Genomic DNA, 12999 nt, shown 5'->3' with positions numbered 1-12999 from the left:
GAGTGATAGTTTGACCATATTCTAATTGATTGATTGAAAAGTCTTTATTGTTGTATAAAAATGTTATATTAAATATAAATTAATGATTGTTATTGATTATCAGATTGTTATGGATCAAATGTTGACAATAATATTACAAATGTTTATGGTAACTTGATTAAATTGATTTTTTTATATTAAAAAATCATGTTCAACCAATTCTATTTCATAAAAAATTGCGCATTCACTGCTAGATTCAACAATCAGCGCTGATCTTTTTAAAAAATATATGAACAGCTTCTTAAAAAACTTCATAAAAATATATATATTATGTTTGCTTCAAGTGAAAATTATTAACTAATCTTGCAGAACGGAAACGTTATAATAAATATCTTTATGGATTTTCAAGTCATCAATAATATAAAAATGCCCAATCAATTTAAAGAAAAAAAACAATAATGTTAACAATATATTTAATAAGGTCATAAGATATTTTCTTCATTAATATAAAATTAAAATTATTCAATTAAAATCATAAAAATATTTACATTTTTAAAACATTTTATGGCACCCTTTTATGTTAACAGATAGAAAATTATTTCAAGAAAATTGTTTTATTTAATTATTTATCACATATTTCATTGAATACTGTAATTTTAAAATTTAATATAATTAATAAATAACAAATCATTTTTAGTAGGCATGCACAACATTCCACTTGATCACTTAAATAATATTTGTCGATATTTTCTATGAAATCATTTATTACCGTGAAAGGAAAAAAGCATGCGCTCTTATTTCTGATCATTTTTTTACGAAATAACAACGGTATTTCCACATAGTATCGCAGTCGACGACGTCCTCCTCCCGGCGAAGACAAACAGCGTCGACGTTCGACGTTCATTGAAAAAAAATCGAAAATCGTATCGTAACACCGGCGAGAACAACGGCAACGTCGCTTCCCCCGACCGACATCAAGTCGCCGATGCCTCGGTTCCCCTACTTCCCCCACCAACGGCGCGCGGGTGCTTACGTGCAGCGAGAAACACGACAGAAGGTGGCTTGCCAGGCGCTTCGTTCTCTGGTAGCGTTCACGGCGTCAGTATCGCTCAGAGACTCGTCGGGCTTGTAGTGACATCGCCGTGAGATCGTGGTGCGCTGCTTGGCGACGATGCCAGCTTTTTATTTTGAGTTTTAAACTCGCGCGTATCCTTCGTCGTTTACCGTCACGGATGCAAACCATCGACGGACCAGTCAATTTGAACACTGAAGGCGAATAGAAAAAAACACTTTTGTGACATATACAGACTTAATTTTTTCTTTATGTGTCCTCTCAAATGCTGGGATATACTTCCTATAGGTAAATATCATTTGCAAAGAAAATTTATTTCGTGTACGCACATACATATGCACACATATTTTTTTCAAACACGCGAAAAACAAAAATTAAATCGAAGGTATCCAAAAAAAGGAGTCCAAGTGCGGTACTAGACAGTGACTACGGGAATTGTTTACAAACAGTGAAGTGTGAGTGATTCGACGAAGAAGCTTCGAAACAGTGGACCGAACTGCCTGTGAACATCGTAAACAAGAGTCGTGAGGTGCTCAGATTTTTTTTTGGTGTGTGATTGATTACAGTGAGCAGTGACAATACCGAAATCTCTCTTGGATTATCATTTTGGATGCCTTCGAGTTTTTTTTTAATCACAAAAACAAATAACATGCCTTACACCCTCGACGGGAACTAAATCAGGAGTGCAGTCGTGCCAATGCCATCAATTCCGATCTTTCCGTAAAATTCCCCCCTGTCACCATCAGCCTTACTGCAAAACAAATCATGACTGGTCCCTCTTTGCTTTCCAGGGACTGGTCTCCGGGTGGTCTCAACACCCAGCAGCAGTTGTCCGTCGTGACCACAGTGTGGGGAGTCACCACGTCCAGTCAGTCGGGCCCCCACGGGTCGTACGCAGGGGGCCCGGGCCCTCAACCCTTTTCTAAGGGCCAACCAAACGGATTCGCCGGACAAAATACTTTCCGGGGACATGGGTAAGTCAAACCAACCCATCATAAACCCCATCACCAAATGCGCTTCGTTATCATCGCTTAATCACGCTTAACAACACGCACAATCCCGGCTCTTGTTTTCTGTTTGTTCGATGAACAAATAAGACCCACTAACAAAACGCTAACTAACTTTTTCACGCTTCCAATCATCAAATGTTTTTTATCAGGTGTCCAGTAAACGTTTAATTTATAAGAATCATCAGGTATACCTAAAATTCTACTATCATTTAAAACGCTTCATATTTAATTCACACAAACATATTTGTTAAAAACAAAAAAAAAATTATATTATCTGGGAAAATAATTTAAAATATTTTTCATAATGCAAATTGGAAAATAATCGGTAAACTAAACAATTTGAAAAATCATACAGGGTTAATTTGAAATAAAGTCCACGGTTAATAAGAAATTATATTCCAATCATTTGCAAATTTTTAATATAACATTTAATTTAAACATTTTCGTACAAAAAAAGTAATTAATAAGTAAGTTAAATACCGCATTCAAAAAATTGTAAATATTTAATTTAAATATATTATTTGATGATATTGTCAGAATATTAAGACGTTTGATACTTGTTATTTTCATTGTTTTCCTGATTAATTTTCATTAAAATCATTTCTATTTGATTACCTCTATTAAAAAAATTGTCAAAATATTAAAACAGAAATTAATTAGTTAACTTACTTGCTAATCTAACTTAAATTAAAAAATATTAAATAATTAAAAAAATATGATAATGTATTAAGACCTTTGATATTTGTTATTTTCCTGATAATATAATTTTCATTAAGATCATCTCTATTTGATGAGGAGGCTTTTAAATAGCGCCATCTGCAGGCCACCCATGGGAAAAAATCCCCATCAACCGCTCAATTTTCGACCTGATAAACGGTACAAAATACCGGGCCATCTGCTCGAAGAACCGAACAATCGAGGGAAAAGCACGTGCATATTCGGCCGAAAAAACGCTGCGTTCGGTTCTTCTGCTTTTTTCCCAGATACAGCCAGGCCTCTTTCTACCTACCGATTCTCGGAAACAACGGCGGGATGGATGGCTGGAGGCTTCGGGCCCTTTCAGGTCTTGGCGCGCTCACTCTCTCTCTCTTTTTCTTTCAGTGTTGTCGGCGTGTTGGACATCGTTTCTCAACACTGCCCGACCCAAACCGCAACCAGCCCAATACCAACAAAAGCAGGCCTTGTCAAAATAGACGGCATTTGTTTTTCTCCAGTTTTCATTGATGTGCATCGGTTTAAACGATATAAAAAATAATTTTATTCGCGTTCGTACAAATGTACGTCACGGAAAAACTTCAGTTAAAAACTTTATTTTAATAAAAAAAAAATACAAACTCTGTCTCTACCTGATAATAGTTCAATTTTTCTTTATTGTATAAAAACATTTTTTTGTTTCGACGGTGTCGTAAACTCCCGGGAAGGTAACAGTTTATGACCGGATATTTTCGTTCGTTTCTAAACCATTTCGCTACCTGCTGCCAATCAAAAAATACCCAGCATCGTGGAAAGGATCGTGGGGTAGAGAATCGTGAGAAAAAAGTCGATACCTTTCAAAGCAGACCAGAAGAAAAGAAATAATAAAGCCGAAACCGACGAGTAGCGGGTCTATTTACCCTCCGCCTCAGTCGTGGGGTCGTTTGCTCGATTGAAATTGTCACCCTTCCATATATCGCCCGTGTTCGTCAACCCTAACCCGCCATCTGACTCGGAGAACCGTACAAATACTCATCTATACAAATAACCGAAACATAAAATTAATTTTAGAACACAAACGCAAGATAAGTTTCACGGTCGCGTCGTGACCATTAGTTCCGCTGTTTTCCATCCCCATATGTTAGTGGTTAATTATAACCGTTTCCGTGACAATTCCCACATCGTAAACATGTCCATGTGTGCCTCGGCACCCTTACGAAACCAAACTCTGAAAACTTACCACCGAAAAATCGAACAAAACTTAGTCCAGATTATTATTTAATTCTGATAACAATTTTTAAAAAAATTATATTAAATTTAACGTACGCTACTGAACATTGAGTTTATTGAGGGTTCAATGGTAGGTGAGGGGGAGGAGAGAGAGAGAGAGTCCGTTCGGAAACAGAGGGTGGATAAAAACGAGGACTTGCCAGTCAGAATGCGGCAGAAAAGACCTGGTTTCCCAACTCGTCGGTGAAGATGGCAAGATGCTACGGTCGCGGGGGGGCCGGGTCGGCGGCGGGGCGAGAACGGGCGTCGGAAGGTCGGGGTCGTTCAGGGGATGGGAAGGCGAGGAGGAAAATGAGAACGGCGGGGGTTAGCGGTCGTCCAGGGTAGAGTTTCAGAACGCCGACGAAGTGTAGGCCTGTCAAGGGGATAGTCTATTGATTATCTTGTTTTGTTTTCGAATTACCGAGTTCCCTCTTACCCCCGACAATCATGGCGTGAAATAAGATTTAATAAACCGGACGTTTGCGAATGTTTCAATCATTTTTAAATTAATTGAAAATCGAAAATTCTCGAAAATATCCAGGAAATAATCGCAATATACTGCTGGACCTTTTAAGGATTGAAAAAAGCCGTTCACATTGAAACAGAAAATTCAAACAGTGTCGCCCCACGTGAATTAACACGTACGTTTAAATTCCACACAATAGAAAACAACCGTGAGCCCGAGAGATCGGAGTCCCGATCATTCTAAACCCCGGCCGACAAACAACAGCGGCAAAGAATGGCACGTACATAATTAGGGGAAATATCGCAGCCGACTCTAGACATATTAACTCGTCGACGAGACCGACAGAGAGTACGTTGGCCGGTGTAGAAAAACGTAAAATAAAAAAAGTCGTGGGGAACGAACGCCCGATAGATGGGAAAAAATGTTCTCTCTTTCATTTGCCTAAAAACCGGTGGGTAAAAGCACGGACCAAACAATTGATCTGGGAAGGGTGATCGTCGATTGTCAACGTATACATATGCGACCAAACAATACCCCGATGCCGAATGTGGGAATCGAATGTACGGCGTTAACCGTGGCATAAAATATACGCCAACTGTCTCACGAAAACGAGCAATACTGTATTAATTTTTCCGTAAAATTTATTATAAATAATTGGCGAGCGTTGCGACTGACAAATTGTTTTGTTCCAGACTGAATAGTTATGGTCCAGGTCCTAATGGCATGAACCAAACTGATCCAACGGGGGGCGGTTATCCTACACAAGGTAACGCTCTCTCTACAGCGGCCATGGTGGCAGCGGCGACTGCGACCGCTACGGCCACCGCTAGCGTGGTGGCTTTACAGGACAACGGCCAGTTCGGCAACCAGCAATACAACCAGGGTTACCAACAACGGATGATGCCCATGAACGGAATGAACCCCATGGGAATGAATGGGATGAATAACATGAACCAGATGAGTGCTGCCGCCATGCACGGCATGAACGGAATGGGTAACATGGGCGGTATGGGTCCTAAGATGGGCATGCCCATGCAGGGCCCCGTTGGAGCCACCTCCAACACCATGTACCCCAACAGGCGGATGGCGCCATATCCTTCTCCCGCCATGCACATGTCGCAGAAGAGGGCTGGGCAGAACTATCCCAACGGACCTTGTCCCACCATGGGTAATCCCAACATGGGCCCCGGTAATATGGGCAATCCTAACATGGGCTCCATGGGACCCACCATGGGTCCGAACCCGATGAATCCTAACTTCAGTCATAACAGTCAATACGGTAGCTACGGGACGAGACAGGCGAATTTTAATCAGTATCCCACCCAACAAAGCCTGGGACCCACCGGCAATTTTGGGCCAGGTAAGAATCCATATTCTTTCGCCGATTGAAAGTGATAATCTAACAGGAATATTTGTTTTAGGTCCAGGCAATATGGGACCCGTGACAAACCCCAGACAACTACGGGGTGCCACGCCTCCTTACACTAACCAAGGGCAGTATTTTAATGGTTCTCTGAACCAATTTCCTACAAATAACTCGGGTCAGTTTAGCATGAGCAACACGGGACACAATGGTAATTCTACATTAAAGCATCCACCGAACACGATGACAATTAATTTCCGTTTTAGTTCAAGGACAGTACAACACTTCGAGCCAGTTTCAACAGGACGTGGCGATGAGAAACAACATGAACTACCAACATAGTCCGATACCAGGTAATCCCACACCACCCTTAACACCGGCCAGCAGTATTCCGCCTTACATCAGTCCGAATCCTGATGTTAAACCAAACTTTAACGATCTGAAACCACCACTGCCACCGAGTACGTTAACAACATACCCGATAAGAAAAACGTTGCTAAAATATTATCTTATTTTACAGAAGATGAAGAACTGAGACTCACTTTCCCAGTCAGAGATGGTATCATCTTACCTCCGTTCCGACTAGAACACAACTTGGCAGTAAGCAACCACGTATTTCAACTAAAACCGACCGTTCATCAGACGTTGATGTGGCGATCAGATTTGGAGCTTCAGTTGAAATGCTTCCACCACGAGGATCGACAGATGAATACCAATTGGCCTACTAGCGTGCAGGTGTCTGTTAACGCAACCCCACTGGTCATCGACAGAGGCGAGAATAAGACCTCACACAAACCCCTGTATCTAAAAGATGTCTGCCAACCTGGCAGGAATACTATTCAGATCACCGTAGCCGCTTGTTGTTGCGTAAGTTTTTTCGATAATCCCCAAGTGGTTTTTACTAATATTTGCGTTAATTTATAGTCCCACCTTTTCGTTCTTCAATTGGTACACAGGCCGAGCGTCAGATCGGTATTACAAGGCCTTCTCAGGAAACGACTTTTAACAGCTGATCATTGCATCGCGAAGATCAAAAGGAACTTTAATAGTACTGGATCTGGACCTAATGACAGAGATGCGGTCGAACAAACGGCTTTAAAGGTAAAAATATCTAAAAGCAATTTCATAGCATCAAACCGTATAGTAATATCAATTTCATTATTTCAGGTTTCGTTGAAATGTCCCATCACTTTTAAAAGAATTACTTTACCTGCTAGAGGTCATGAATGCAAACACATACAATGTTTCGATTTGGAGAGTTATCTGCAGCTTAATTGTGAAAGGGGCTCATGGCGTTGTCCTGTTTGCAAGTAAGTCAATTTTTGTTAGTTAAAACTGAACTGTATTAACCAGATTTTGTTCCACAGTAAACCTGCACAACTTGAAGGTCTGGAAGTTGATCAATACATGTGGGGAATTCTGAACAACTTGAGCACTAATGAAGTAGAGGAAGTAACCATTGATAGTCAGGCTAACTGGAAGACTGCTAAGAATGGCATTAAGGTAGATTTATTTTAATTTTGGTACACTGGGAATACTGATTGTAACGATGATTTTTCTGTTAATGCAGCTAGAAGATGAAGGAAATGATTCCTGCGCTTCTAAGCGTATGACAAAGGCTATGTCACCCGGTAGTATGACTCTGCCTACCATGAACAACTGGGACATGTCTCAAGCGATGAGTCCTTATTTGCCGCCCGATATGAATAGTATTGCTAGTGGTTCGATGATTAACGGACCCCAAAGCTTCAACGGAAATTCCAGAGGTATGTTGTGAAGGATGGTGCTTGTTGTTACTGGAAATTGACATGGTATTTTTTGTCTTTAGGAGGCGGAATAGATTCGTCTAATATGGGCTATACCAACTCGGGCGAGTATTTAGGTGGAAGCGGACCTCTTTCACACCTAAGCGAAAGCGTTAACTCCTTGGATCCTCTCAATGCCATGGAGAAAAGCTTAAACGAGCAGGTATGTTAAAATTTAATTCTTAAACCATGAGTGTGGTTTTGATAATGACGCTTTTATAGATGCCCCACACACCTCATACTCCTCATACGCCCCATACACCCCATACTCCGGGTGGTGGTACTCCGGGTAGCGCGCACACACCTGGCGGCACTACGGGACCGCCAAGCGTGCCTCCTCCGAATACGGATAGTCATAACACCAGCGGAAATGGAAGCGGTAACTCCGGGAATGGCTCCAACGGTTCTGGCAACAGCACGAGCGGAAACAATGGGAACGGTAGTAACAATGCCACCGGTAACAACGACAGTACGGTGCCTGAAATACCCAGCGATCTGAATTTCGACCCCGCAGCTGTCATTGATGGCGAAGGAACCGGACAGGAGGCCCTTAATGTAAGTTCCAGTAGCTGATTGAATCCCGACGATCACGCCGTACTCAACACATTTATTTACTATTACAGCTGCTACCGGATAGTGTCGACCCCATGGAGCTACTGTCCTACTTGGATCCTCCCGACCTGAACACGCCGCCTTCCAGCGGGAGCAGTTCAGGTCATAATAACACGTCGGCCAACGACGACATCCTAGCCCTCTTTGAGTGAACCAGTTCCTGACGGCTGTTATGTGAGTGAAACTAAAATCGGGAGAGACGCAAGACGAAGAAACGTGAATGTGATATCGCAAAATTGGCTCGATTTCTTCGTCTGGACGTGATGGCAGGGAGGAAGCGCGTTCCTCCCCTGTAGCGCGAACCACCTAACAGTAAGAATCCTTTAAAATCTAAACCATCTTGTATATTGTTGTACATAACGGGAAAAAGTTTATTATTAATATTATTGTTTTGAGGGACATCGATGGAGATCGATTTTTAAGCACGCTTTTGTGGAAACGAGAAACTCGAAATATAATCAAAAATTTAACCAAACCCTTGTATTTTTTAGAACGACACCATATGTATATATTAAATGCGTTCGAATTGTGATTGAAAATCGACTCGATCGATAGCCGTCATCAGTGTGGCCAGTGTAGAAATGGATAGCATTTATTTAACGAGGGACTATGCTAAAAATGACGCAAATTTTTCCTATTTTTTATTTGTTATTTTTGTATCGATCGATTAGGTAATGTTGTAAAAACCGAGTCTAAATGTATGAAACAAAATTGAGATGATAATCATTTTTAGGTAGTACCTCAGTCCCAGCAAAGTTTCTAAGTAGATGAATGATAATTCGAACCAAATTTTTTAGATATATTATTGATGTTGCATAGGTAGATTTAATTCTGTAAAAATTAATAAAACCCTGTAAGTTTGGTGAACCTTTTTACGATTCTCTTAACATCTTCGAAAATTCACGCTCTCGGATCAAGCAAGATATATCGACCATCGCAATTTATTCGACGAGATGAAATCACTAGCAACGACCATGTGGCAGTGTATCGCCATGGTAGCGAGAGTATGTAAACGGCGGTGTTATCTGTTTGGATACACTGGAACCCAATCGACTCGTGTAGCATCAAATCTCACACGTGATCGGAAACGATGTGAAGATTTTATGCTTCACGGTACGACGACATTACTATGGCGAGATTTGAGACAAAAAAAACTAGCGTCCTCGAGTTGAAGGAGGATGAAAGCCCGCAAAGTTCCACAATGATAGGTGGTATTTTGCGTCAAATGTACAGAACTCTGCAAACTGTGATATTTTAAATATAATTGTAAGTACATTCTAACATAATATTATATTAATCGAACACTATACAAGTACGATTTTTTTTCTTTTTTTGTCTTTGTGTAATTAAAAAAAACAAACCACGAGAGAGAGGGGGTGTTAATTTAGTTTGAGAAAAAAAAAGAAGGGAAATTCGAACCGACATCATCATCCTAATACTACAACTGATTTGATCGAGGCCTCGTTTTAATTGTAGAATTCAGACTTTCATTTGTGATAAAATATATATTTTGGTAAAAATAACGACAAGGAGTTTTATTTTTTTCAGTTTCCTTCAGTGTTGTTTTTATTCGTTTGTTGTCTGTGTGTGAAATTTTCGTAAAATTACCGCCGGCTAGGGGCAGCGACGACTTCAGCACGGCGACGCGTCCAAGTCCACGAAGCAATCAGAAGCTTTATTGTGATCGAAACACTTACACGAACGTGTATCATTTGTTCGCTCTGTTTGTGATTTTGCGCGAGCACCAGGTTGGAGCTCCGCTGATATAACAAATGCGACTGTCTACATTGCAATGTAATGTTGTACCACCATCGGTCTCAATATTTGAGACCTGTACGTGTATGAATGAGTGCGTGTGTGTGTAAATATATACATATAAATAAATAAATCTAATAAACGGATAAACGCGTCGCAGTAGCCCAGTCAGTCAGGCCTCCAGACAGTGACCGGCACCGGAGTCCGAAAGTTCCTAAAAGAAATTATAATTGTTCGTTTCGTATATTAGTAAACACGCGATTATGTGTAAATGCATTTAACAAATAAAAAGGTTCACAAAATTTCCACCACAAATGTTGACGAGAGGAAAGGAAACTAATGCCAAGAAATTTACCTATTCTAAAATTTTTAGCTGATACTAGAATTGTCAAGAATAAAGTTTATGTATATGTAAGCGTGAAGAAAAATAATATTTATAGAAAATTTACAATATATTATAACACCAGTTATAGGTAAAACAAAATGAAAAAGAATCATTAAATTTGCTTCCAAATTTATGTAATTATATATAATTTATAACGATGTAAATATATTTTCGCTCTCATGATTGCATTTTGCCAATAATTGCTGAACTATTTTCCGTGTATTGTTTTTTTTTTCAAATTTCAATCAATATCTATATTTTTTCACATTATATAACTGTGTGTAAAGGTGGCCATTATACCCACATTTATTTCACCAGAGGACCAATATCCACCACCCTGAGAGTTTAAAACGGTTGTGTTCGACATAATAGCAAAACGAATTTTTTCCCTTATTTGAGACCAAAGTTTACATATCAGTTAGTTTGATTTTTTGGACCAACGAGCTAAGATTAATGAAAAATCATCATCCATCCCTAACCCCCATTTTCTATGAATGTTACACATTTTTTATGATCGCTTAAATATAATCGAGCTGATTATTGGCAAATTTGAAGAAACGTTTGTTTTTTTTTCGATGAAAAAGTTTTAAACAAAATATATATATATATGAATATATAGATTAAAATAAGAATGTAGAAAAATACTGTATCATTTTTTATTTTGAAAATATTGTATATACAAATTGTACATTTATTTAAAGATATACAAAAAGTTGTTTCCTGCTTTTTTACTATTTACTATATATTTGGAGAAAGTTCTTTATGTTGCGTCTTGGAACGAATATTTGCACCATTGTAATTATATAATGTCCCCCTCCTTTACCTTTACCCCCGATAATGTTTTAATTATATGAAAACCATTGGAAAAAACGAAAAAAAAAACTGATACTACGCTGGGTCAAATATTCGATTTTGTACGCAATAATTAAAAAACACTTTAAAGCTGTTCAGTACAAATTTAAATCATTATTTTTTAACTAAATTTAGTGGAGAAATTATTTATATATTCTTTTTTTTTAATCAGTGTTTTTGTGCAATCAATAAAAACAGTAGACTGAAGATAGTGTTTAAATTTGTGTTTTATTATTTATACCTACAGTTTTTTGATCATTATTGAATTTTGAATGATTTGAATTGTACATACCAAATCAATTAATACGATAGTATCATATAAATATAAATAAGTAATTACGAATTTTAATAATGTTCCTTCACCATAACATTTAAAAAACTTTCTCATTCTTTATTATAATCTAGACAAGACATGACAGGGTTAATATTAAATGCTTTTTTTTAATTAATTCAAAGAAAAACTGATATTAAAAGTTGTTTACTAGTTGAAGTGTCCTTCAAATTACAATCACAATCCTTGGCGTTAAACCATCCGACTAGGTAGTTACCAACTTCCCAGAAGACATCCAGGTTACTAGGGACATTTACAACTAAAATAACAAACATAAAGTACATCCATGTCCAGACAGAGCTCGCGACTATCACAACCACTGCGTCTACCAAGTTATACTCTTGTTTGTTTTCTTTGTATAATTTTTTTAATGAAATTTTACGTTAGATATCCTTTGTACAATATTAATTTACAAATTAATTTATTACTACTTCTTTGTATAATGTGTAAAGAATATGAGGTGTTAATTTAGACAAATAGGAAGGAGAATTCAAGCCAAGACCTACCCATCTTATTATTACACGTTAATTTGATGGAAGCTGGAAAAATATAAATTTTGTAAAAATATAACGATAATACGATAAACACATATTTTTTGTTTTATTATATGGGCTATGATTTAATAACCGGATAAGTGCTGAAAAATCTACCAAGAAAGGTAATTATAAAACTCACCAATTTAATTAACACAACATTTCGATTAAAACAATCTGAACGTTTGGAAAATAACTGAAGTAAAGCTAACCCCGAAGCCTATAAAATTCGAAATGAAGTAAAATCTGATCGACCAATTTCACGAGAGTCAAAAGGCTCCCATTCCCAAATCCAGGAACGTTCGGGAATAGCAAACCTGCTATCTTCTCTAATCTGCCCTTCTAGCAGACTGACCATCTCTATCAAATGATTATTTTACAAGATGTTATTCTGGTCCGTACTCCTCTACGAATCTAATGTCTACTTCAAGTTTGTTACACTCAACCAGGTGAAACGGCTTCAAGTTTTCCAAAATAAGCTCTTCAAGAGAATCTAAAATGCTCCATGGAAATAATAAAATTCATAGATAAAGTGACACTCGAGAAATCAAGCACTTCATATCCCAATCCTTCCACCAACAACAACTCAGCTCAAGTCTTTCCAAGATTTTTCAGGCTGAAACGACCTCATCTGTCGCTATAGTCATAACTTTTGCACCCATACGACAGCATCCAGTTATGTATTAACTAAAGTTCACGAATCAATAGTCTCACTATCTGTTCTTTCGCCGGATCCGCGTGCCCTATAATGGCTGCTCGGGTAGCGGGTGCCATATTCCCAAATTTAATGCACTCGCAATAGCAACCCACAGGGGTCAACTGTGAGGCGGTTTCGGTTTAGTGTATTGGTACCCAGAGGCAATCAGAGGAG

The 12999-nt window shown here is 38.5% G+C and overlaps 1 protein-coding gene across 1 annotated transcript; it reads left to right on the top strand.

Moving 5' to 3' along the window:
• The first annotated feature begins 1035 nt into the window (after window positions 1-1035).
• tna (Zinc finger MIZ domain-containing protein tonalli) lies at window positions 1036-9795 on the top strand. Its single transcript, XM_076402675.1, has 13 exons — window positions 1036-1339; window positions 1843-2025; window positions 5185-5852; window positions 5914-6066; window positions 6122-6316; window positions 6376-6722; window positions 6780-6956; window positions 7023-7165; window positions 7223-7358; window positions 7426-7621; window positions 7684-7823; window positions 7883-8215; window positions 8284-9795. The coding sequence occupies exons 1-13, from the start codon at window positions 1317-1319 to the stop codon at window positions 8422-8424; spliced, it is 2835 nt and encodes a 944-aa protein (XP_076258790.1). The 5' UTR covers window positions 1036-1316; the 3' UTR covers window positions 8425-9795.
• Window positions 9796-12999: the final 3204 nt, after the last annotated feature.

This window comes from Rhynchophorus ferrugineus, unplaced genomic scaffold (assembly GCF_030347505.1).
Source record: "Rhynchophorus ferrugineus isolate W39M unplaced genomic scaffold, kcgeb_rfMv2 rfM4, whole genome shotgun sequence".
Classification (NCBI taxonomy): Eukaryota; Metazoa; Arthropoda; class Insecta; order Coleoptera; family Curculionidae; genus Rhynchophorus; species Rhynchophorus ferrugineus.
Note: the sequence above shows the minus strand (reverse complement) of the source record. Positions and strands in the feature narration are given on the sequence as shown.